This window comes from Ovis canadensis, chromosome 2 (assembly GCF_042477335.2).
Source record: "Ovis canadensis isolate MfBH-ARS-UI-01 breed Bighorn chromosome 2, ARS-UI_OviCan_v2, whole genome shotgun sequence".
NCBI lineage: Eukaryota > Metazoa > Chordata > Mammalia > Artiodactyla > Bovidae > Ovis > Ovis canadensis.
Window position 1 is genome coordinate 128,945,066 of NC_091246.1, and position 27,235 is coordinate 128,972,300.

General features: G+C 36.2%; 1 protein-coding gene across 1 annotated transcript in view; it reads right to left on the reverse strand.

Annotated features, from left to right (window-relative positions):
• The window catches only part of FSIP2 (fibrous sheath interacting protein 2), a 142,046-nt gene that overhangs the window by 24,273 nt on the left and 90,538 nt on the right, over nucleotides 1-27,235 (reverse strand). Inside the window, exons 14-16 of the mRNA XM_069573755.1 lie at nucleotides 26,451-26,487; nucleotides 12,512-21,440; nucleotides 933-10,423 (exon numbers count right to left, since the gene is read on the reverse strand). Coding sequence (XP_069429856.1) covers nucleotides 933-10,423; nucleotides 12,512-21,440; nucleotides 26,451-26,487 — 18,457 coding nt within the window. The remainder of the gene's footprint in view (nucleotides 1-932; nucleotides 10,424-12,511; nucleotides 21,441-26,450; nucleotides 26,488-27,235) is intronic.

The following is a 27,235-nucleotide window of genomic DNA, read 5'->3' on the forward strand; positions in this document are numbered from 1 at the left end:
TGTCCTCAGTTGTACAGTTTCCTTGTAACAAGGATATCATTTTTGCATTTTAAAGTCTCCACTAGTTTAATATATTTGGGGCCTAAATATGGAACTGCAGAGCAGAATTAGGGACTAAAACAAGAGGAAACAGATTCATAAACATGGAAACATTAAAGCAGCTAAATCTAGAAGGATAAGAAGAAACTTAACACTTCTTGAGATTATAGAAGAACCTGAGGAAGACTATTAAAGTGAAATAATAAGAAACTATTATAATCTAAAAGGTTGTATTCTGATGTGTGTTGACAAATGTTGCTAAAAGTAAAAAGAGTAGTATTACTGCTGTAGAGCTTTATATTTGAGAAATCTATTTTAGATAGTTTTATTATTATTTCAGTCAGCACAATTCTGCTGTCGTGTGTGTGTGTGTGTGTGTGTGTGTGTGTGTGTATGTGTTTGTATGAGAGCTGCTCAGTCGTGTCCAACTCTTTGTGACCCCACAGACTATACCCTGCCAGGCTCCTCTGTTCATAGAATTCTTCAGGCAAGAATATTGGGGTGGGTTGCCATGCCCTTCTCTAGGGGATTTTCCTGACCCAGGGATTGAAACCTGATCTCCTGAACTGCAGGCAGATTCTTTATCCTCTGAGCCACCTGGGAAGGCCAGTCAAGGTTATATCCCTGTATTCTCATCATCATTATTATTATTTTTTAAAGTTTAAATTGATTGTCTTAGGAAAACTAGCCTGAGACTTTTAGAATGAGCCTCAGAGCTGGAATGGCAAGTCCCAGTAAGTCATATAACTATACAGATAAACTTGTGCCACCAATTTTCCTATTGGGTTGGACAATAACAACAACAAAAACACATTCTCATATAACTATTTGAGGAGCAGAACAGGACAACCATTTCTCACTTTTTTTGTGTGTGCTATTCTTCTTATACTTACCTCAAAGGGTTTTATATCTAGTCGTCCTATCTTATTCAATGAGGTCCGTCTTTCTCTCTTCAACTCTCTTATAGTAAATGTGTTTGAGGGATAACTTCTTCCACTTATTGATGCTCTTCTCAGTTCTGCTATGTTATGTCCAGTATTCTTTAAACATTCTGTCTGAAGTTTCTCAAGGGGTTGAGTTTTTACAGAAATTACTGCTAAGTGTTCTGAGATAATGTTTGGATCTATTTTGAGGGGTTTATTCCCAACATGTGGAATTATTTTAATTGCAAAGTCCTCTACAATTGAATCTTTAGTTGATTTCTTATCTAAGTCAGGAATCATGTTAACAGCATGCTCTTGTGCCTTTTCAACAATTCTGTTAATGTCTAGATCTCCAAGGAAACAAGCATTTGAATTCTTTGGACTAGCTGAATCGAAGGGAAAATTGGAAACTTCATTAACAATTAAATTAGCCACTTTTTTAGGGAAAACTCTGTTTGTACTTTTTATATCATGATAAAGATCCTTTTGGCTTCCAGATTGTTGTAGTACATTGCTATAAATAGAATCAATAACCTGAGAAACCATTTCTATACTTTCTGGATTTAGAAAGTATCCTTCAGAATCAGTAGCAACAAGATTAATATTACTCTTTGAAATTTCAGCCGTCACAGATTTTGTCAGTTGAGATGCAATTTTACTTAATTCAGGCTTTGATAAGTTTTTTGCGTGTTTGCTTGACTCACTTGGCAACCTTACTATTTTAGCCAAGAACAAGGCCAGTGCTTCCTCTAAAAACATGGCATCTAACATAGAAACTTTTTTGGATGAAGACTTTTCCTGGGACTTAAATTTATCAACCATTTTGACTACTTTTTCCATAATTTTAACAGCTTCCAGAGCTAATTCTGGACCTGATAATTCTTCCTGTATTTGAGGTTGAAATTTAGATTTGGAAATTTCTTTCACCATTAAAAACCCTATTATATCAGAGAGGATATTACTCTTACCCATTAAATCTTTAAATATAGAAGCGAGTGAGCCAGAGTGTTTTAAAATACTGATATAAACAGAATTAACTACTTTTTCAATAGCTTCATTGTTAGCTAAAAGTGCAGTAGGTATTTCCTTTGCTGGTGATACTACTTTAATCTTATTTTTGGAGATAACTTCTTGTATTGAATTTAATATTTTTGATGTTATTTTTTGCATTTCAGTTTCTAGGGATTTGGGTCTTTCCTTATCGACCTTTGGAAACACAGATAAAAGCTTCAATAAAAATTTTACAGCAATTTCTTCTATTATGTTATAAGGCAGAATACACGCCTGTGATGGATGAGGCTGGGGAATGTCAGCCGTTTGGATTACATCTTTAAGAATATTTTCAACAACATTGTCAACTTCTGCACACTGATATGGTGTTAGCTCTCCAGAAAAGTAGTTCTGCAACTGATTGCCAGTCACTTCTCGTCGAATTAAGTCAACTATGGTTTCTGAAAGAATTCTGCATCCACTGGCTGCACAATTTTGTATACTCTCTTGTGACCCAAATTGTGACAAGAGATTATCATAGAGTGATTGAACCACTAATTGAATAGCTTCATCATCACTGGGATGTAAGGATTCCACATACTGTATAATCATATTTTCATCTTTGGAGATCTCTGTTGTAACTATACTTAATAACTTCATTTGAAGGAAATCCAGTTCTGTAAACCAGCTGCCCTCATATGTTTCTGTTTTGATGTTTGATATGGTTGAGAAAATTTTAGATAAAAGAGTAGAAATCACATTCTCTAAAAATTCATGAGGCAGTATGATGGTATATGGTGATGATGTCTGACATTCTTTGTTGGCTGTTTGAGCCAATTTTTGGACCTTTTTAACAACATCCTTAGTTTCCAGAGGCAAACATGACGAAGCTGGAAACTCATCACACAATATCAAATTAAGCTTATGTTGAAAAATTTCATTTATCATTGCACTAGTTAATCTTCTTACTAAATGTCCCCCATTACTCTTTATATTCTTACAAATGGAGTCTTGAGATTTATATTCCTTCAAAATATTGCACACAGAGGCATGGACAACTTTGTTGACCAATGTTTTATCAATTGATGACATTTTATCTAAAAAAGGTATCTTATTTGAAGACGGTTTTTCAGTCATTGTATGACTCTTATCCACAGTTATTGTCTTAATGTTGCATGGTGCTTCATTTATATTTGATTCTTTATGCCTGGGATATTCCTTAGGAACTGATGACACTTTATCTGCAGGTGGAAAAAACTGATATTCTTTATCTGGCCTAAATACCTTAATTTGAGCATCAGAAAACTCCTTTAGCAGAGAATCAATAAGTCTCATAGCTGTGTCATAGAGTTCAGCTTGATTTTCATCATCACATACATTTTGACATCTATCATATGTTTGTGTTTCTGGTGAGGAAGAAAAGACCAATTTGTTAATCGTTTCAGTAATAACATCTTCTAAAAATTTAGCAGGGAAAACTCCAGGTTCACGTTTTGGTGGGTACTGGGGACTGTCTGGTTTACTTGGTTCCTTTTTAATATCCTTAACTTTCACGCTGTCATCTTCTCTTCTTCCCCCCCTCTTCTTCTCCCTCTCTTTTTCTATTTTGCTTGCATCCTCTTTTTCTTCTTCCTCTTTGGCAGGGAGATTTTTGTTGGCTGAGAGGGATAAATCCTTTGTTAAAACAGACTGTGCAAAATCCTTGCCAATCTCTTGAGTTACAGGCAATGCTTGAGTTAGAGGTGATGCTGTATGACTTGGAAGACTTTGTTGTTTTAAATAATCAGCTGATTCTTGAGAATGGTACATTCCAAAGATATTTTCATAAATATTTTTAGTGACATTTTCGACTAATTCATAATCTGAGTACTGTCCTTCCTGTATGTTTATTTGAGCTGAAGAGTCTTTCCTGTCCTCGTCGTTTGTCTTCTGAGTAACTGCTTCTGAAGGTTTCTCGATTGTGTTCTCTGTATTTCTCACTTTGGCTATCAAAGAAGGTAACTGGAGGGAGTTGTCTCCTGTTTTTAATGAACTTTCTCTTGTTTCGTCAACCTTCTTCTCATTGTCTATTTTAAAATCTAGTTGAAAGATTCCCCTTTCACCATCAGTAGCTACTAGAAATTGTGTGTGTACCTCCTTACCTCGCCCCTCCTTATCTGAAGCTGATATTCTTTTCTTGTCAGTTTCATTATTTTTGAGTGTTCCCTTCAAATATGGCTCCTGTTTTTCTTTAGTTTTCACACTAGTAGTTGGACAAGTAACTTTTGATCCATTGTATTTTTGAACTGGAATTCCCATTTTGTTTTTATTCTCTTTATTTGCCACACCTGCAGCTGGTCCTGATAACAGGTTAACTACATTGCTTTTCATAATACTAGTTACAGAGGTAACCACTGGGTCTTGGATATCACCTATTTTCATTGATGTCTCCTTAGTTTCCAAACTTTTCTTTTTGCTCATTGCACCTCTATCTACTTCCAAAGTATCCAACACATTTTTCTGGTCTGAAGTTAGAGACGTGTGTTTATATGACTCTTCTGGTAAAGTAAGTTGATTCTCTTTTAAGCATCTGTTTATCTGTGTAGATGTTTGCTGTGGAAGGTGTTTAACCCTTTGAGTGATGTTATCTGGATTTAGAAATGAAAAGAAAGTAGAAGACCAGTCTCCTGAAAAAAGTGGTTGGATCTTGAAAGCAGAGATTGCCTTCTGGGTTAAAGTAGCAATCATTTCTATAACAATGTTATTTTTACCATTCTTCTGAATATCATTAGATTCATAGGTTCCTATGAACTGATCATACACAAAATCGGATATCTTATCAACTGTCTCTTTATCAATTGGGGGAAAAGAAAGCATTTCTTCAGCATTTGGTAGAACTTTAATTTCACTTTTCCTAAATTCTCCTATCAGAGAGTTTGCAAATTTTATAGCTAAGCTCACAACATCTGGCTCTGATTTTTCTTTTTTCTTAATCTCTTCAGTATTACTTGGAAGAGAACAAAATTTGCGAACAAGGTCAACAATTACATCTTCCAAAAATGTAGCTGAATATAGAGAAGGCTGTGTCTTTTCTTTACCAGGTATAGTATGTACAGAGACATGGTCATAATTAGATAAGCTATTGGAGGATGATTCTTCACCACGTAAAAATGGCTGCAGATGATGATCCATAATTTCCTTCATAATGAAACCAGCTATTTTACTGAGGAATGAGCCTCCATTTTTATTTGCATCTTTCTGGACTTCAGCTTGAAATTCAGATTTTTTCAAAATATTATTACATATAGAGTTAATCAAATCTTCAATCACTTCCAATTGCACACTTTCTGTATTCTCCTCTGCTGTAGCAAGACAGATCTCATGTTCAGAAATTTCTTTGATGATTTCATCAGTTAGTTTTGATGCTGCATCCATGAACTCATAATCTGAAACCTCTCCCTCTTTTAGTTCACTTTCAGTGTCAGTTGAAGGGAAGATATGCACTAGAAGCTTGTAAATCATATCTTCTAAAAGAGAATGTGGCAACACAGTAATACATGGCGGCAAGGCATGGCTATCTCTCGTGATGACATTGAGTACATTTCTGATGATTTTATCAGCTTGAGGAGAAGAATAGGAAGAAGATATTAATTCTCCTGAAACTAATGACTTTACCTGGTAGTCATAAATTTCTTCCAAAAGGAAATTATATATTTTTCTTCCAAAACAAGCAGTGTCACTTTGCATAGCCCTATATATTTGAATCAGAGATTTATATTCATCTAATATTTTTTCATAAGTAAGGTTGACTGTTCTTTTAACCATTTCTTTATATCCTTCTGAAAAACACATATCAGCATCAAAGCTATCTGCAAGAAAAATCTCTGATGTGGTGAACTCCAGAACAATGGATTTTACTAATGTTGTAACAATGCCAGTAACTTTGGCTTTCACTATATCTGGGTTTTCAGCAGCCAAAACATTGTGTGAGAATGCATAAAGGAGTTTACATAAAAGTTCAGAAATTACTTCTTCCAAAAAGACAGCTGAATTCATGATGAAGGACAACTCTTTTTCTTTAGGATCTAATGTTTTCTGTTTATAAGTTTGATCAACTGCAGCTGAAAGGATAGTTTTATCTCCAGACGAAAATGACTGAAGATGATGGTTAAAGATTTCTTTTATTATAAAACTTGCTATTTTTGTAACAGGTATATTACTTATATCTTTTTTATCTTTTGTAAGCGATTGGTATATACTTGAATAGGAAAGAGCAGCATAAATGGAATCAACCATGGATTGGATATCTTTTTCTGAAATAATACTATGTTTTTCATTCCCATGTTTAATAATACATACTGCATGTTTTGAAATTATTGACATGATTTCATTTATCAGTTTTATAACTGTATTACTTAAGTCTGATTGAGAAGTATCTTGGTGTTCTGTACTGGAGGCCAATGGACTCATCTGAGATATAAGCTGAGACACAATTTTTTCCAAATGAGTATGTGATAACATAGTAGTATATATTGTCGAAGCCTGTCTTTGGGATCTTGATTTAGTAATGTCACGGTGAACTTTCTTTATCAAAATATCACTACTAAGTTTGGATTGTGACCCAAATGGAAGCTTTTCTGTAAGATTCGGATGAATTTGGAAATCAGAGGTTTCGGCCAGGATGATTTCAGTTATCTTTGTAGCCAGTGCCTTTGTGTCATTTAGAAAATTTTTGTCAGGCATTATTTCCATTTCATATTCTTGCACAACTTTGCTATACACCATGTCAATAATGTTTTTGACTACATCTCTCTTTACTGGAGGCAAATATAAAATTTTCTCTGCATTCTCTAAAATGCTAACTTTAGCTCTTGAGAATTCCTCTGTTATGAAATGTATGAGTTTTTCAGCTTTATCACATAGTTCATCTTCTGAATCTCTTACTGATTTTGTTTGTACAATGCCTAACCCCCTGTGGAATATTTTGCTTAAAACTCCAGAAATCACATCCTCCAAAAATTCTGAGGAATAAACACTGGCATGAAACCACTGCCTTCTCTCATCGTCCAAATATGTGTATGATGAAGAAGGTAATGACTTTCCATCCACAAATGGCTGAAGATGTTGTTGACAGACATGTTTAATGATAAAACCTGCTATCTTGTCAATAAGAACATCACTACTACTTGTGATACTTGGCTCAACTAATTCTTGAGACTCAGAGTTTAAAATATTTTTGAATACTGAGTCCACGAGATGGTGGATATCATCTTCTGAATAAAGAAATTTGGTTCCTTCTTCATCTTTTGAGAATCGAATTTCATGTTGGGAAATTTTCCTTCTAATATCACTGATTATATCTGAAGCAATTTCATTGAAATTAGTTTTTGATCTATCTTTTGGAATTTCTCTGTTTGCAGCAATGCTATGTGCAGAGGGAAAAATTCTAGATAAGAGTACTCTGATCATGTCTTCTAAAAATGTGTATGGCAGGAAGGTGTTATATGGAGATAAACTCTGACTTGGTATGGTAGATCCACCGATGTTACTAAGAATGTCTTGAACAAGATTGTCAGTTGTTGAAAGAGGATATGAAGATGACAAATTTCCAGAAAACAGTGGATGAAGTAGGTAATCTGAAATAGCTGCTACAACTAAGTTGGTAATTTTTTCCACAAAAATACTGCTGTCTTCAGACTCTTTATCAAACTCAGGATCTAATCCATACTGTTTTAAAGCATTTCTATAAACTGAGGTGACCAGTTCGTCCACAATATCTGTATCCACAGAGGGGTAAGATTGTTCTTTGTCATTACATAGAAGGTGAAATTTAGCTTTGTCAAAATGGTTATTTACTGAGTTTACAATTTTTTGGGTCATGTTTTCCAGCTCAATTTCAGTGTTATGCTTTGGACTGAAAATTTTTGATAAAAGTCTGGCAACAATTTCCCTTACAAATGTCTCAGAGTAAATACCTGGGGCTGATGGCGTCTGGGGTCTGTGTGACTCTATGACTTCGTTGAGAACTTGTTTAACCATATTCGATATTGCATCTGAAGGAGTCTTTGGACGAGGTAAACCTTCTCCATACAAAAATGGCTGAAGGTGATATTCAATAATCTCTTGGATAATAAAACTGGCTATTCGGTCAACCAAAATTGGGTTTCGGCTGAGTATACTTTTCTGTATTGAAATAAGAGAGTCATAGGTTTGCATAATATTTCTGTAAACAGAATCCACCATCTTCTGGAGGCTTTTTCTGGTACACAGATATTGATTATCATATATAGTGAACCAAATTTTGTGTTTTGAAATGGCTGATATAACCTTATTTATTATACAGGTAGACATTTCATTAAAATCTGAACTCATGAAATATTTGTTTTCCAAAGAGGAAGCTTTACTGGGTGGAGGAATGAGTTGAGATAAAAGTCTTCTGATGATATCTTCTAAAAATGATTGTGATAACATGGTGCTATAGTCTGTTAAAGACCTAGGTTTGGAAGTAAATTCCCTCAGGTTATTTTGAAGTTTCTGTAATATAATTTCAGCATTGAGAGGGTAATATGAATTGTGTAAGAGCTTTTCCCTGAAGCAAGATGGGAGTTGGTAGTGCAAAGTCTCTAACAATATGCTATTAGTTATTTGTTCTGCTATTGAAGTACTGTCACATGCCAGATTACCACCACAGGTCACTTTTGATTTATATTGCTGTAAAACACCATAATAAACTGAGTCAACAATCCTACTAACAGTTTCTTTATGGATTGGTGGAAAACACAGCCTTTCTTCAGAATTCCGTAAAACAGTGACCCTTGCCTTATTAAACTCATTCACTACACTGTTGACAAATAATGTATTCATTTCATTGAGCTGGGCACCGATGATGTTTTCATTTTTGCCCAGCAGTGAAATAGAGAGATTAAAAAACAGTTCTGAAATTATGTCCTCTAAAAATGTGGCTGAATAAACACCTGTATTCATATCTCCTAGATACAGCTTATTATGGATGGCTATTGTATTTGTATCCTTTGTTCCCTGTCTTTTAAGAGGTGGCACATTAGCAAAATTTACTGAATATTTCTTGCCAAACGGTGCTTGTATTTTGGAGCTAACTACACTGGGATTATTCAGGGGCCCTGTCAAATCATGGCCATAATAACTCATGTATCCTAAAGCGCCTCTACCTTTTTCCAATTCTGTTAATTCTGGCCTTTTTGCTTTTATAAAACTAGACTGTATTCCTCTTGTTCCATACTTCAAATACTTGTTTGCAAAAGGTGGACTTTGGGGGAATTGTATACTGTGATGTAGTTTATCCATCAATGATTTAACCAAGCTGTGGGAAATAATAGTAAGCATAGAGTCTGATGACAATAAATCCGGATCCGTTTCTGCCAGATTTTCCAAAATGTCTGACATATAATCCCCTTGAAATTGTTCAAAGTCCATTGCTCCGTTACAAGAGTCAAATTCTTCATCTACACTTTGAAGTACTTTTAAAAGTTGACATTCTTCTGCTGATACCTCTTCAGAAAGAGGGCAATTATCAAGAAAGACAGACTTTGTGCATTTCTCTAAAAGTGTTCTGATTAATTTCTCACATACAACATTGAGAAGGAAAACTGATTTAGGGGAGAGCCCTAAGTTATTTCCAAGTATGTTATTACATTGCTCTTCATATGATGATGAGAAAAATGTTCTTGCTTTTATTTCAGAATCCATAGCCTCATCTGGCTGTTCATCTGGTAAAAATAAATCTAAAACAATACTGAAAACTCTGTTGACTATTTCTTTGGATTCATGAGTTTTTAGGCTACCAGCCAGACTATCTAACTTGTGTGCTAAATAATTTAATTTATTTTTTTGAATGATACGATCAATTTGGTGAGTAGCTAATCCCCAGTCTCTGGAACCTTTCTGTCTTTGCATGGTATTTCTTCTGTTGCAAATGGGCACACTGTTACTTCTGAGCATGGGAAATGGTCTGTTTCTTCCGCTGTTTTCAAGGTGATGATTTAACCCTATTTCTTTGGACAGTACCTGAATCACACCTATTAAGAGGTCCTGAAAGAGATCATCAAAGTCAGCAGCACCTACTCCTGGGCAGTAAGTGTACTTTCTTGTTAACGAAAACATTTGCTGTGCAATGTCGGTCTCTATGATGTCACTATTTAAAAGGATTTCAGTGATGATTTCAGAGATACTTAGAGCAAGTTCTCCAACAGAAATTGACCTACTCTCAAACACTTGAGAATCAATTGAAATAATAGTGTTAAATGCAGCATTTTGTCTTTCCGATGTTTTCTCTTTTTCTCTAATATCTGTGGTGCTACCAGAAATGCTTGACATTAAATGGCAAATGACAGACTCAGTGAGATGTTCACAAAGTTGATGAAGTGAAGAATCACTATATATGCTTCTTAGAGGCGATTTTGATTCATATTTTCTCCTTGACAGTGTGGAAACAATAGATACCTTCTCACTGGAAACTTAAAGAAGAAAACATTACCATTTTAGTAGGCATTAAGGGACATATGGAAAATTCAGTATTTTGATAATTATTTATGTATGAATTTAAACTGTGGAACACCTCACTAAAAAAAAAAAATCTAGTCAAGAAAAATACTGGGTTTTCTTCAGATACTTATTTCCCACCTGTGGAATCTTGATTTTAGCCATAAAGTTGAGAAAATAACCCTGAAGAATTCAAATATCTTAAGTCTTGCTGGTATTTATTTTGCTTAGATGACTGCTACTGCTGCTGCGTCACTTCAGTCGTGTCCGACTCTGTGTGACCCAATAGACAGCAGCCCACCAGGCTCCCTGTCCCTGGGATTCTCCAGGCAAGAACACTGGAGTGGGTTGCCATTTCCTTCTCCAATGCATGAAAGTGAAGTCGCTCAGTCCTGTCCGACTCTTAGCGACCCCATGGACTGCAGCCAAGGTGCTCTAAAGAGCTGGAATTCCTGGGGCAGAGAAATGATTTCCAAGTGTAGTGTAGTGTTACATCTTAACATGAGCACAGTGATCTTTGTGGAATCAGGCAAGACCAGTGGAGAGTGGGGGCTTTAAGCTGAACTTTGACAATTAGATGGGTTTAGATATCATGAGATGAAAGAAGTAAGGAAAGGGAGCTCCACATGGAAGGAGCATGAGTGACATCACTGAAAAACCCTGGACATGTCTGGGAATAGAAAAGAGACGTGATAGAAAGAAAGGGCTAGTGGTAAAGAATCTGATCTGCCAAGACAGTAGACACAGGTTTGATCCTTGGGTCAGGAAAATCCCCTGGAGAAGGAATTGGCAACCCACTCCAGTATTCTTACCTGGAAAATTCCATGTACAGAGGAGCTACAGTCCAGGGGGTCACAAGAGTCAGAGACCTAGTGACTAAACAACCACCACAGAGTCAAATACCAATGGGATGGGATTACAAATCTTATCTTCTCCTGTTTTCTGTGTTTTTCTTTATTCTCTAAGTTCAGTTAGGCTGTGCTTGAAGAAATTATACTTATAAGCTTGGAACTGCAGGCACACCCAACTGTCCACCTTGAAATAATACCAGTTTTAATTATAGGAAATGGCCTCATTGTACAAGTAGTTAGGACTGATAATATGTGTTCTATTATTTCAGTGATGGTTAACTGATGTATCTAGACTGGTAAAGTAGCAATGAATTACTGGCAACTGGAATTAATGATCCAGCTCAAGGTTATAATAGTATTAGATGGAATTTTATGAAACTGCCAATAATTATCAGGTTTGACATAAAATGGCTATCATATACTTCAACCAAACATACAGATGTATGCATGCTCAGTTGCTAAGTTGTGTCTGACTCTTTTGCAACCCTGTGAACTGCAGCCTGCCAGGCTCCTCTGTCCATAGAATTTTTCTAGGCAAGAATACAAGAAAGGGATACCATTTCCTCCTCTGGGAGACCTTCCTGACCCAGGGATCAAACCCATGTATCCTACGCCTCCTGCATTGGCAGGCAGATTCTTCACCACTGAGCCACCTGAGAAGCTAAATATATATATATAAATATATCTTCACCCTCTTTTAAAAAAATGCTTTCAAGGATATGTTTAAATTATTATACCTAAAAGGAATATAATAATAGTAGAATACAAACAAAACAAGATGTTTAATACCACTGATTTTATAAACTGACTAATCATAGCAATGACTTCAACTGTCCGCCTTAAAGTTGAAACACAACTTTCAATCAGTTACCTGTACATTTGGTATAATTATAAAGAAGTCGTGCATGACAACTTTAAAAATGTTTAGAACTCAGACCTCATGTTCAAACCAAAATCTCTTGCTTTTCAATAGTCACATTTTCTCTCATCTGCAGATATGGAAAAGTGAGCAATACACCTTTTCAGATTCAAACCATATGAATGTTTAACATTATTATAATTTTTTTTTAGTATCCTGTTATATTAAGAAGTGATTAAACATCCTCCCTCTAAGGTTGTTTTCAAGAAAACAGTAAATGAAGCTTCTTGAACTGGGGCTCTTTTACATATATCTGATTATTTTCTTTCTAAATTAAGCCCACTCTTACTTACCTCTAGTTTCAAAGTTCTTGAAATATGTGACCACAGATGTGGTGACATGCCTGGATACCAGATGAATTTCATTTGGACCTAGTTCATGGTCAGCAAAAGCAATGACTTCAACTTTCTTCAGAGTCTTTATTTTCAGGTAACTCTTATTTTCCCATTTTTGCAATAAAGAAAAATCTTCCCTTCTGACCTCAGCTTTGTTTTCTTCTTCAAGTATAGAGCTGATTTTTTTATCCCACATTCTAAGCAGACTTTTCTCCTCATTCTTTTGTCCTCCAGATGTTTTAGACAAAGGGTCTTGCTTTGATATGAAAAATGGTTTCATTGTTTCCATGCTTTCATTAATGTGTGGTTGATTTGGAAATCCATAGCTTGACAGCACAGTACTGACAATATTTTCTGCGGCTAAACAAATTTTGAGTGGAGAAACACTTGTCTGAATTTGGTTAGGCTCAACAACTGGTTTGGAGATCTCGTAATGAAACACTCTTGGATTTTCACCTTGTCTCAATTCTATAAATGACATTACTTGCTTTAATGCTGTTTCTGTGGATTCATTTGCTTTCTTTAACAGTTTTTGTAAGACACTCCCTTCAGGGAGGGAGCTACTTCCTTTCATAGCTTGATCAAAATAACCCAAGTCAGATTCCTTTGGGATAGTGTCTTGCACTTTGTTTCTAGAAGATGAAGGTCTGTTTTCTGAATCAGGCCTTTTCATTGGCTCTGAGTTTCTAACTGTGTCTTCTACAGAGGCTCTGGAATATGAAGGTAAATTTGATGAAGACTTATACCTTTTTTTCATATTTTCCTCTGAATAAAAATCCAAACCTGGAACACTGCTTTGTGGAAGATTATTCCCAAAACTTACTTCCTTTAATTTTAACATGGGCATTTTCGTATTTGTTGCTAATTCAACCTGGTTAACAATGTAAGTATTTTCTACTCCTTGGAAGAAATTTTCCTTGGGAAGGTTTTTGATTAGAGACTCACTGAAATGAACACACTGGTACATCAGTGTACCAATGATATCACTTGCTGCAGTGTTCTCTTTCAATATGCTGACAGAAGATGGTTCCACTTGGCTTATTTCTTGGTCTAGCTTGTTCTTAATTACACCAAGCATGTTGTGGACAATATTAACAGCATATGTAAGTAATTCTGAATGGAATGAATGAACCTGAAGAAGAGTATTCTGTACATTTTCCTTGGAAACAATAGTACTTGACTTGGATTCATCAGAAAATTTTTTCAGTGGTTGTAACTTTGGCAATATCTTTTTGCTTAATAGTCTTTGTTGGACAGGAAAAAGATTTTCTACAGGCATTTTCACTATTTCAGAAAACTCATATTTAGAGATATGTTTAAACTGTAAGTCCACAAATGACTCTAACATGTTTAAAACCCGTTCGACAATTTCTCGAACAATTTGGTTGCTAGAGCCCAAAGTGCTTTGGTCTTTGGTTTTACTGTTACATACTGGTACATTGCTGAGGATGTCCTTGGTTGGAAAACCATATTTACTTTTAGTAGTAATGTGTTCTTTCCTAATTGCTGGAGTTTCTTTACCATATGGGGTGGTCATCTGGGACAAAAAGCACAGCTGTAATTTTTCAAACAGCATTTCAACAATTTCCCTTCCAAATATATTAATTTGCGCTTTGGTGTCTTCAGCTCTAGTGGAAGCTCCCTTAAAACAACTATGAAACCGGTTTTCACAGTCCTCAAGATGTGGCAGATTTAAAAGCGAAAGAGAATATTCTAATTCTTTTGCTTTTATTGAAATTTCAGTCAAATCATTTTCAGCTATCATTAAGAGCTTACATTTTTCATTTTCCATGTCATTTGATTCTGCTTGCCATTTGTCAAACATTTTTTTAAATATACCTTCTTTAGGAAAAATCTGTTCTAACTGTGAAGAAACATTTTCCAAGTAAAAACAGGCTTGTGGTTTGGCGAGAAACTCTGCACCTATATTTCCCTGTGAAAGTTTGGGATCATCCAGATGTAAGAATTTGATAGGATTAGCTGAACTGTGGTTATTGATTGCATATAATCCTTGCAAAACTGTATTAACTATTTGATTTGCTGATACGATTTGATCAGATAGTAAAGCTCTATTGCTTACCATTGCTCTAGCTTGTGTCTCCTTTTCCAATTCTTTAACAATTGTTTTCAGGATATTACTTATTATATCCTTGGCATACATTTTTAGTTCCGAAGTAGGCAGTTTCATTTCCAGTAAGCTTTTGGCATCTCCTGTTGATAGGATGTGTGGCAGCCCAATATCAGTCTCGGACCAGACGTCTTTCAGGGTCTTTTCTCCAGGACTTAATTTGGTCCTGCTCTTGGCCTTAGCACGACTAAGTCCTATGTGTGGTTTTGTTCTAAATTTAGGCAAAGGAGTAACTTTTGATTTTGCTTTTAAACTTGTTTTAACACTTGGCTTAGGGCTCACTTTAGAACTGTGTAGTCTTAAAGGTTGCAACTCATCAGAACAACTTTCATGGGACACAGTTTCTTCAAGATAAAATGAGGCAAAATTTGTGATCTTTTTGAGGACCATGTGGATTAAATCTTTCCCCACTTGTGATGGTGAATATCGTAAAAAAGTGTTTTCCAATAGAGAGCTATTTCGACTGTCTGCATAAGGATAAACCTGTGGCAGCACAAATCTAGTGACACTACTTCCTATTCCTGCTTTAGTTTCTCTGACGCATGGTGATTTCTTTGGTAAAATATTTTTGTCAGCTGGTTCTCCTTCGTTATTTTCATATAATGATGTCACGATTACAGAGTACATTTTCCCCAAAACATTTTCAATTATGTCACTTGCTGCACTGTTGATATGTGATTGACAGAAGTTTTTTTGTATTATGTCTGATGTTTTAGAGTGGGGTTTTTCATTAAAGGAAGGCAAATGGCCTATGATTTCTATTATTTTTTGATACACTTTACTTAAAACTTCTTCCACTGCACTGAATAATGCAGTTCTTTCTTTCTGTTTTGATTTTTCATTTCTCATAAATATTTCTTCTAAAACAATTCTTTGGCTTTCCCTTTCCAATGCCATTTGGTTTTGTTCTAATGGATACTTTGAAAACAGGGACAGTTTGGTGTTTTTTTCCTGAGCTCTTTGTCCCAGTGATATTTCATTTGATATGGTTAATTGTGAAAATAAATTAGGATTGTCTTTTGAGGAAAAACTGATTTCCTTTGCAGATCTTTTATTATGTAAACTCTTTAAGATACCATTGACAATTTCACTTACAATGGTAATTTCTTGGAATGAAACACTGTTTGGATATGGATGCATCTTTTGGATTTCAAGGTCTAAGTCATTTTTAATAAAATTCAAAATGGCACTGGCAATGATGTCAGAATATTCCTTAAGACTAGCTTGTGATAGATGAATTGTAGATCCAAGTTTTTCTCTGTAACTGGCAAAAGTGGAATCCGTGAGCTCTTGGCTGAGAATAGTTTCATTTGATATTTTCAGAATATTCACATTTGATTCCACCTGGCTTGGTTCATGAAAGATGATGCCATCTTGCTTACAGTTTTCCAGTTCTGGTCTCACAAATGACTTTTCTTTAGGCTGGAAAGCAAGCATAATAAATGAATCTATTCTTTCTGTGGCAAATGATTCTAACCAATTAAAAATACTTTGAGTAATGAAGTTAGCACTTTCCTCACATGGGTCAGGAACAGATTTCTTGGGGTCTTCTTTCTCTACTATAGTTATCTGCCTATCATTAGCATAAGCTGGTTTAAGAATTTTTGAAGATGGAAAATGCTCTGTTTCTCTCTCACTTTCTGACTCCATAAGAAGAGACTGTTGACACTGTGCTTTTGGAAACGTATCACGAAAGGTCAGAGGCAATCTAGTAGAAGCAGGATCCTTTGCATTTATGGTAAGCATGACAACAGAACTGAGATTATGAAGTACAACATCTACTATATCATTGGATATCAAAATAACATCTGATTTAGGAACTGAAAACTTTGGAAGAATTTTATTTACACCCTCATTGTCAGAATTTGCTCTGGAATGTTTGCCAGCTATGCTACGTTTCAAAGTGGGTGTGGCAAATGAGAGATCATTCTGGTTGAGTGTTTTTTCATAAATATCACATAAGACACTTTCAATGGTGTCTTGTATTTGAAACTGAAGTACTTTTCGATACTGAATCTTCTTAAACAGCTTTTCAATAATACCTTCTTGCTGATCTGAACTGGTCTCCTTGTCAGAACTGTTCTTGTCACATTTTCCTTTGGATGATACAATATCGAACACTGTGTTAACAATTTGACTTGTAATACTTTCAGAAACCACAATGTTATTAGTTAAGAAATGAGTTTCCTTCTCTTTATCTAATTCATTTTTTATTCCTTTTAAAATTTTTCTGGCCACTTCTGTTGCATATATATTTAATTTGTTCAAAGAGACCTGACAAAATGAGTTGGTGTTCTGTGACATAACATTATCCACTGAGCAAGAGGAAAACTGACCCTCAGAATACAAATCTTTGGCTGACAAAGCTTTGCTTAACGTACTCTCACCTTGTTGAACAGGTGAAGCCATTGGAACTGTGAAGTTGATTTGGGGACAAAAAAGAGACTGTACTTTGGAAGTCACAAAAGTTTCTAAACTTGTTAATATTGCCTGCACAATATCTTCAACTATGTTTCCTTTAGCCTGTCTGTCAATATTGAATCTGGACTGAAGAGTATACGGATTCTTGTTCAGTGCAGTGATGGAAGGTTTTCCTCTTCCATAGGTGTGTTCATGGAAAGAAACATTTGCTGAGAAGGTGATGGTTTTATAGCTATTTTCACTTGCAATTGTCTCTGTCTTAGTAGCTGTATAAAGTTTATCAAATACAGTTGTAACAACATCATCGGCCACCATGGTTACATCTGCTTCAGACACCATCATTTTATCTATAAATGGAACAGGTGTTTGAGCAATTGGCTCATCAACATTGTGAGGGATGTCACTTAAAAGGGAGTGGGAGAGAAAAAGCGTATTTAATTGGCTGACCAAAGCATTTTGAAAGATCTCATTCAAAATATTTCTTATAATGGGAACAATTGGTGATTTCTGTGGTTCTTTGAGCTTTACTTCAAGTTTGTTTAAGGTTCTTTCTAGAACCCATTGTTGAAGAGAATCTGATTGAGTTTCTTCTCTTAGTGGTATTCTCTCACCAATGAATTCTTTCTCTGTGTTTGTAGCATCTTCTGGAAATGAATCTGATTCAGCTCCACCCGGAAGAAAATTTCCATAGATTGGCCTGTATCCATAAGTTTCACCATCTCTCTCTTCAGATTCAGTTTCATTAAGCATATCTGAGGATACTGCATCTAAGATTAAACTGACTATATTCTCTAGCATTTTTTTCTCAGGTGGTGGTGTTTTCACACTTGTCCTCAAATCTAACGAGTTCATATTTAATTCTGTTTGAATAGCTTTCAAAATAGCACTTGATACTTTCTTTGCATTTGTGTATAAAGCTGACTGCAATAGTTCTTCATGTGTGTCTGTGAAAACACTGAAGCTTTCACATTCCATGTTCATCTTACTGCTTTTTTTATTTTCATCATTAGTAGAATCCAGAGTTTCTAAATTTCCATTGGCAAACCCTTCCAGTTTAGCAAAAACCATATTAAGAATATCTGAAGCTACCGCTTTTAGCTTATTTGAATGCATTTCTTTTGCACTCCCTGTTTTGGAAGACTTGGGAGCAAAAGGTTTTTCCATGCTTTTAGTCATCTCTTTATCACCCTCTTCAACTATCCTGGAAACTATGCTGGAGATTATGTCAGTGCATTTGGCCATTTCCTCAATAATTGAAGTAAATGATAGGTTGTCAATATCGAGAGACTCTGAGATAGCTTTACATCCAGAACTTACTGAACTGGTATCTGTGTTGACACTACATAATTTTGCAATGATATATTCCAAAATTGTTGTGGAAATAAGCTGAATATTAGACTGCAATTCAGTGGCTCTTTGCTGATTCTTGTTTGTTTTCTCTCTGCTTAGCTTAGAACAAGATGGTTGACAGTGAGGGTGGGCCCATATGAGCTTGCATAACATTTCATAGAGTGTTTCCCCAATATTATCTAACACTTGTAATCTGGAATTCTCTTTGAGATCTTTTCCATTAGTGACACTATGGAGAGCACATGGAGTAGCTAAAATTTTGTAAAAAGATGCTTTATCCTGTCTGCTTGGCAAAATGTTCCCTTTATCAACATTATCAGATAAAGTTGTTGGCTTTGAGTTATCTGAAGAGAGTGAAATATTGCTTTGATCTGAATGTCCACTGGATAATATTTCACAAATACAAGTTAATAATGGTGATTCCATGATGTTATCATTGAGATTTGAGACAAGAGATTCTAATTTCTTAGTGTCAGTAAAACATCCTTTACCTGTGTGGGATTTGATATAATTTTCTTCCCTAAGATTTAGGTTTTTCTCACTGAGTTCTAGTTCATTCTGGATAGCAAGCAAAACGATATTTACCACTTTAGCTGTGTAAGTACTAAGTTGAGATTGTAATGAAGATTTCTCTGCAAGTGAAGGCTTGAAGCCCATTTGCAGTTTTGGACAAATAAATAACTTCAGCTTTTTAAAAACTGCATTAATGATCTTATCAGTAATTTCATCTGCAGGTTTTGGTTCACTCTCTTCAGATTTTAACGGGGTAGGTTTTGCCAGATCTCCATCGAGTGAAGATAAATATTTCATTTTTTTTTCACTGTCGAACCATATTTTTAATGGCTTTTTATTTGGTGCTGCTTTGGCCATGTGGAGAGTGTCAGGACTCTCTTGAGAAGCTGGATGAACTGATGATGAAATGGAACTTTTGGTGGTATTGGGAATGCAGCTTGCCTTTTGCAGTATGTTTAGTATAGTGTCTGTTATTTCCTGAGCTACTGTACTAATTTCTGACACAGAAAACAGCTGGTCCATCCATTCTTGATGTGATGGTTCTTGAGGTTTTTCTGAAATGAGAACTGAAGCTTTGTCAGTTCTACTTTCTAAGTGACCAGGAGGAACAGAAGATATGTCCTTGAGCATTTCTGTTAAAATACTTTTAACTGTGTTTTCCGAAACCTTTTGTATTTGATGCTTTTGATCTTGGCTGAAAAATAAAATGTCTTTATGCAAACAGGGTTTTTCCTTCAAAATTTTTCTATCCTTCAAATATGGTAGCTCAGTCCTTAACCTGCGACTATGAAATGTAGCTTTGCTTCTTGGAGAAACAGGCTTTGCAGGTAGTTTGCTATTTCTTTGGTATTCTAGACAAGCGTTTCCTTTTGTAAACCAATGCTCAGGAATTTGTTCTTGTGATTTTGCTTTTTCATCTTTGAAAGATGAATCAAGCACATTTTCCACAATTCTGTCTACTTCTTCATTATCATCTTCAGAATAAAGGACCATGCCAGGAACATTAATAGGTGGAAATGGTCTTCCAGACCTACGGCCATTAGGTAATCTAGTGCCAGTGAGTCTGTACTTTACTTCAGTGTCAGAAGGACTTACCAGTCTAGAATGTCTACATTTTTGATTACCTGCCTTTACTGGTTCCTGATGTAGCTGAGTAAAGATATCATCGAGCAACTTAAGGAGTACTACTGTTTCTTCAGATGCAATAAGTCTCTCATTATTAAGTTCAGTTTGTACATATCCTAGTATAGTGCTGATTGCTTCCTCTATATAGCCAACCAAAGAGGACTGGGAAAGAATATTTGACATTAAATTTTGTATCTTTTCTTTAACAATTAAATTAGCTGCATCAAGTTCAGGATTACATTTCTTTTTGTTGGCATTTATATGGCGCATACATGTTGGGTCTGTCATATGTTGCTGATAGGAAAGTTTAGTTGCCTCTTGAAGATGAGGAAGTTCACTTTGCTTATGAGCCGTAAGAGTCATCAGCTTTTCTAAAATGGCATGCACCATATCCTCTGCAACATCACACATGGATTCTGCAGTAGAAGGCACTGAAGCTATTAAAGGTTTTCTGTATGATAGAGTGAGAGATTCTCCACTGGGTGTTAGGCTTGGTTGAATTTTGACTGATAAATCTTCTTGTGAATATATCTGGACACATTTTTTCTCAACTGCAGACTGTAGCTTCTCAAGCATATTTTCCACAATTTCTGAAGCTACTGAGCAGATATCAGCACTGGAAACCAAGTCTCCTCTTACAGGCTCACTTTGGCCAATAAAAACTTCAGCAGTAACAGAAGAAATAGAGGGAATGGCATGTGTTAAATCAGACATTATTTCTTGAAAAATGCTTTCCAAAATCAATTCAGTTTCTCCTTTTAAGTGACACTTAAAGTTAACAAAAACATTCTTTAAACTCTTCATTTCATTCATGGCTTTTGCTTTTTGATCGGAAAGCGATGGATTCTCTAAACCATCTGTTTCAGTGGTAGCATCCTTTGATTTTTTTGTGCCTGTTTCAGGTGATGCTAGAGGATGACTATCAGATTTACAACTTCTGAGGTCAGGGTATGTATATGCCATGCTTGTTTCATTATGTTTTGGTTCATTTGTTACAGATTGTCCTGTCATGTGACATGTTTCTCCCACAACTGCTTTTTCCACATGGGCAGATGGCTTTAATGGTGTAGTTGGTCTCCTTACAGATATGTCAACTGCAAATGCACAGGGCTCTCTCTTAAATGATTTAATTGTTGCAGAAGTGTAGCTTCCATACGTAAACTCTTCACTGCATGTGCTACAAAAACTTGAACTATCTGAGGAGAGGACAGAGTCATCAGACACTGGATATGTATTATTTTTCAACCTTTCTTCATACTTGGTGATGGCTGGGTATAATATACTGGTAACTGTAGCCACAACCCAGGTCATTATATTCTGAATTATGCTATTCAGTTCTTCAGAAGTTACCTGGTTTGAGGCAAGCAGGAATGAAAAGAAAATCATGTAACTATCTACTCTATGATGCAACAGAGGGTAACATTTGATATTTTATATCAAACAGTGCATAGCTTGATACCATCATGGTTATAAAGAGAACATGGTAAATATATATATTTAGAATTCCAAATTAATTTTAAGTTGATTTATTCTACACTAAAGTATAAAAAAAAATTAAGTTTCCATTTGGCTCTCATTCCCTCAGAATATTTTTATTTATTTATTTTTTCCTAACATTTATGGCTGGGATAAAAGAAATTTTGGTTAAAAAGAAAGAAAATGAAAAATCACCAAATTGCTGTCTAGGCACATTATACTACATGCATATATTTTTTTAAGAAGAAACATAGTGTCTACAACCTAGCAAGATTATTTTAAAATGAACCAGGCTATTTCTAACAAATTATTTCTCAAACAGATATGGTCAAAACATTTGGGTGCCTTCAGAGGCATTCGTCTAGCTAAAAGTAAGGATGCACAAGAAACCAGCTCTCCTTTCATTCCCTGATGCAGAGGTGAGCCTGTGTTTTGTTTATAGGGAAAGGACTACAGTTAATTGTTAAGAATCTAATCAGTTCAGTTCAGTCACTCAGTTGTGTCCGACTCTTTGTGACCCGATGAATCACAGCATGCCAGGCCTCCCTGTCCATCACCAACTCCCGGAGTTCACCCAAACTCATGTCCATCGAGTCGGTGATGCCATCCAGCCATCTCATCCTCTGTCGTTCCCTTCTCCTCCTGCCCCCAATCCCTCCCAGCATCAGAGTCTTTTCCAATGAGTCAACTCTTCACATGAGGTGGCCAAAGTACTAGAGTTTCAGCTTTAGCATCAGTCCTTCCAAAGAACACCCAGGGCTGATCTCCTTCAGAATGGACTGGTTGGATCTCCTTGCAGTCCAAGGGACTCTCAAGAATCTTCTCCAACACCACAGTTCAAAAGCATCAATTCTTCAGCGCTCAGCTTTCTTCACAGTCCAACTCTCACATCCATACATGACCACTAGAAAAACCATAGCCTTGATTAGATGGACCTTTGTTGGCAAAGTAATGCCTCTGCTTTTGAATATGCTATCTAGGTTGGTCATAACTTTCCTCCAAGAATCTAATAAGCAAAAATAAAAAGTTCATGCTTTATGGAGACTGAATGGTTTTGCATCTAACAAGATAGTATCAATGCAAACTGTCATAGAAGGCAGAGAAAAGGTGATACAGTGAAGGAACAAACGCGTTTAGATAGAAAATAAGGGCAGGCCAGAATTGCATCTCAAAGAGTCAAGAGGGTTGAGCAAGGATAGGTTTAGAGAATTCCTCCTTTTGAGCTTTATATAAAACCTCAGGGACTAGATTTGAACGACTATTTCCTTAGTGGTCAATGGTGCTATCCTATGTTTAAGTTTGGGCTTTCCAGATAGCTCAGTTGGTAAAGAATCCACCTGCAATGCAGGTGACCGTGGTTTGATTTCTGGGTTGGGAAGATCCCCTGCAGAAGGGAAAAGCTACCCACTCCAGTATTCTGGCCTGGAGAATTCAATGGACTGTATAGTCCGTGGGGTCGCAAAGAGTCGGACATGACTGAGCGACTTTCACTTACTTACTTAAAGTTGGACTAAGAGCCTCAGTCACAGAATCCATCTGTTTCTATATACTTCTGCTTATGTACTAAAAACACACTTTGGATTTGTATTAATAAAAATCCTCTTTTGGATCATAGCCATTCTGACTGGCATGAAATGGTATCTCATTGTGGTTTTGATTTGCATTTCTCTGATAATGAGTGATGTTGAGCATCCTTTCATGTGTTTGTTAGCCATCTATATGTCTTCTTTGGAGAAATGTCTATTTAGTTTTTTGGCCCATCTTTTGATTGGGTCATTTATTTTTCTGGAATTGAGCTGCAGGAGTTGCTTGTATATTTCTGAGATTAGTTGTTGTCAGTTGCTTCATTTGCTATTATTTTCTCCCATTCTGAAGGCTGTCTTTTTACCTTGCTTATAGTTTCCTTTGTTGTGCAGAAGCTTTTAAGTTTAATTAGGTCCCATTTATTTATTTTTGCTTTTATTTACAATATTCTGGGTCATAGAGGATCCTGCTGTGATTTATGTCGGATCAGAATGACTACGATCCAAAAGTCTACAAGGAATAAATGCTGGAGAGGCTGTGGAGAAAAGGGAACGCTCTAACACTGTTGGTGAGAATGCAAACTAGTACAGCCACTATGGAGAACAGTGCGGAGATTCCTTAAGAAACTGGAACTAGAACTGCCGTATGACCCAGCAATTCCACTGCTGGACATACACACCGAGGAAACCAGAATTGAAAGGGACACGTGTACCCCACTGTTCATCGCAGCACTGTTTATAATAGCCAGGACATGGACACAACCTAGATGTCCATCAGCAGATGAATGGATAAGAAAGCTGTGGTACATATACACAATGGAGTATTACTCAGCCATTAAAAAGAATACATTTGAATCAGTTCTAATGAGGTGGACAAAATTAGAGCCTATTATACAGAGTGAAGTAAGCGAGAAAGAAAAACACCAATACAGTATACTAACGCATATATATGGAATTTAGAAAGATGGTAACTATAACCCTGTATGTGAGACAGCAAAAGAGACACAGATGTATAGAACAGTCTTTTGGATTCTGCGGGAGAGGGAGAGGGTGGGATGATTTGGGAGAATGGGATTGAAACATGTATAATATCATATATGAAACGAATTGCCAGTCCAGGTTCGATGCATGATACTGGATGCTTGGGGCTGGTGCACTGAGACGACCCAGAGGGATGGTATGGGGAGAGAGGAGGAAGGGGGTTTCAGGATGGGGAACACGTGTATACCTGTGGTGGTTTCATGCTGATGTATGGCAAAACCAATACAATATTATAAAGTAATTAACCTCCAATTAAAATAAATATATTAAAATAAAAAATAAAAATCCTCTTGCCTATAATAAACTAATAGTCTGTTCAAAATTGTTAACTCTTAAAACAAAAACTAGTAAACGTAAGTAACTGGGAGCAAAGCCTTGAAAGCTGTCATGTGGGCAGGAGAATAAAAAAAAAATAGAGTTTCTGTAATGGGGCTGTTCACACCCAAAACACTGCGTTAAGTTAGCACAGAAAGCAGAGACATCACTTTGCTGACAAAGGTCAGTATAGACAAAGCTATGGTTTTTCCAGTAGTCATATATGGATGTGAGAATTGGATCATAAAAAAGGCTGAGTGCTGAAGAATTGATGCTTTCAAATTGTGGTGCTGGAGAGTCCCTTGGACAGCAAGGAGATCAGACCAGTCAACCCTGAAGGAAGTCATTCCTGAATATTCATTATAAAGACCAATGATGAAGCTCCTATACTTTGGCCAACCTGATGTGAACAGCCAACTCCTTGAAAAGACCCTGATACTGGGAAAGATTGAGGCAGGAATAGAAGGGGGCGACAAAGGATGAGATGGTTGGGTGGCATCACTGACTCAATGGATGGGAGTTTGAGCAATCTCTGGGAGAGAGTGAAGGACAGGGAAATCTGGCATGCTGCAGTCCATGGGGTCACAGAGTTGGACACAGCTTAGCAACTAAGCAACAAGCACACAGTTATACCCATATTAGGCCAACAATCAAAGATAAGTTAACACCTATGCAGCATACTCCCTTTTGACACATTAAAGAATATTTAGGGGCACCCCAGGGAAAGCCATTTTATTCTGCTCTAATCCTTGAATCTTCTCAGACGTTTTGCATTTATTATACAACATAAAAAACATTACATAACATCCAATATCAAATGTTTTGAATAACAATAAATAATTTATTGTAATTTACTATGACATATAAACAGATATTCTATATATATATATATATTGCTTTTTGCTTTTCTTACTATCAGAGATAATAAATGATAGAACTACATTATCATTCTTAGGCAGACTTTATTTTTTTGGGCTCCAAAATCACTGCAGATGGTGACTGCAGCCATGAAATTAAAAGACGCTTACTCCTTGGAAGAAAAGTTATGACCAACCTAGATAGTATATTCAAAAGCAGAGGCATTACTTTGCCGACTAAGGTCCATCTAGTCAAGGCTACGGTTTTTCCTGCGGTCATGTATGGATGTGAGAGTTGGACTGTGAACAAGGCTGAGCACCGAAGAATTGATGCTTTGAACTGTGGTGTTGGAGAAGACTCTTGAGAGTCCCTTGGACTGCAAGGAGATCCAGCCAGTCCATTCTGAAGGACATCAGCCCTGGGATTTCCTTGCAGGGAATGATGCTGAAGCTGAAACTCCAGTACTTTGGCCACCTCATGTGAAGAGTTGACTCATTGGAAAAGGCTCTGATGCTGGAAAGGATTGGGGGCAGGAGAAGAAGGGGACGACCAAGGATGAGATGGCTGGATGGCATCATGGACTCGATGGACATGAGTCTGAGTGAACTCTGGGAGACGGTGATGGACAGGGAGTCCTGACGTGCTGCGATTCATGGGGTCGCAAAGAGTCGGACACGACTGAGCGACTGAACTGAACTGAACTGAAGTATGACATATGAAAGAAAGCTATTCCTAATATGTTTTGTTTTTAGGTGACTAGGTCCCTTCCCACAAAACTGACTCAGGACAAATCCAGCCATCCCAACTCATGAGCCAAATCTGCAAAGTGATGTGTAGTGGCTTCTCATGACTGAATGGGTTTATGGTTGTTTGACACTATTCTTATAAGGGCTAGGTCTCTTAATGCTCCTCCCCTGACTTCCTGCCAATCTCCATGAGACGTCTTCCTGAATGGGCAAAGTTATCTTTTGATGATAACTTTAGACTGCTGAAAAATCTAAGAATTAACTGAAAGTGAACTTTAAAGAAGAAAAAATGGGCAAAGAGGGACATTAATATCAGTAAATGATTGCAGTTTTTTTCTACTATGAAACATTTAAAATTATCATTAATATGCTGCTTTATCAATGAGTTTTATGATACATACTTTTTCTTGCAAGCAGTTTTGTAGGATATGCTGTTGTCTGTAAAGTCAAGAAAGGTTGATAATTTTGTTATTATTTAGGGTCCAGAATTTATGTAACTTTTTCCAAAACTTATAATCACTGAATCAGTTTTTTCTTCTCTTTATATCTGAAAGGTTTTTTTTTTTTTCTTAAAAAAAAAAAAAAACACAGAAATTCAAAAGAATAAACTTTATTTCCATTCCCCATCACCTACTTCTCTTCCTTTTTTGATACTGGACCATATGCCTTAATACTCAGAAGTAGAATTATAACTGTTGCAGAAAAATGTCTATTTGAAAATTCTACTTCTGACCCGCCTTAGACATTCCTGCTCTGTGGTCCACTGGGAAAGGACACAGACTTGGAGGGAGAAGGTGAGCTAGTCTTTCATGTTTGCTAAAAGGCAGCATGAAGTGACAGGACATCTGACCAGTTCTTCCGGATAATCCTTTTACTTATCCTTTCAAATCCCATGGTTTTATCCATGGTTTCATCAAACAGAAAGGAATTAAGTGATAACCATTCAATAACTGTGGGTTAAAATAATACATTTCTAGCCCTCCTAAATACAGATTTAGACATAGCCCTTTTCTATGTATGACAATATTCTATCATATATTCTAGTCATATTTTTATCATGATAGTGGAATCAACAATGCAATTTTCTCACTGGTAACAAGAACTCAATGAAAATTATAGAACTGTTAATGAAACAAAATCTAAGACTTTAGTTCTTATTTATTTTTGTATATTTCAGGTATTTATT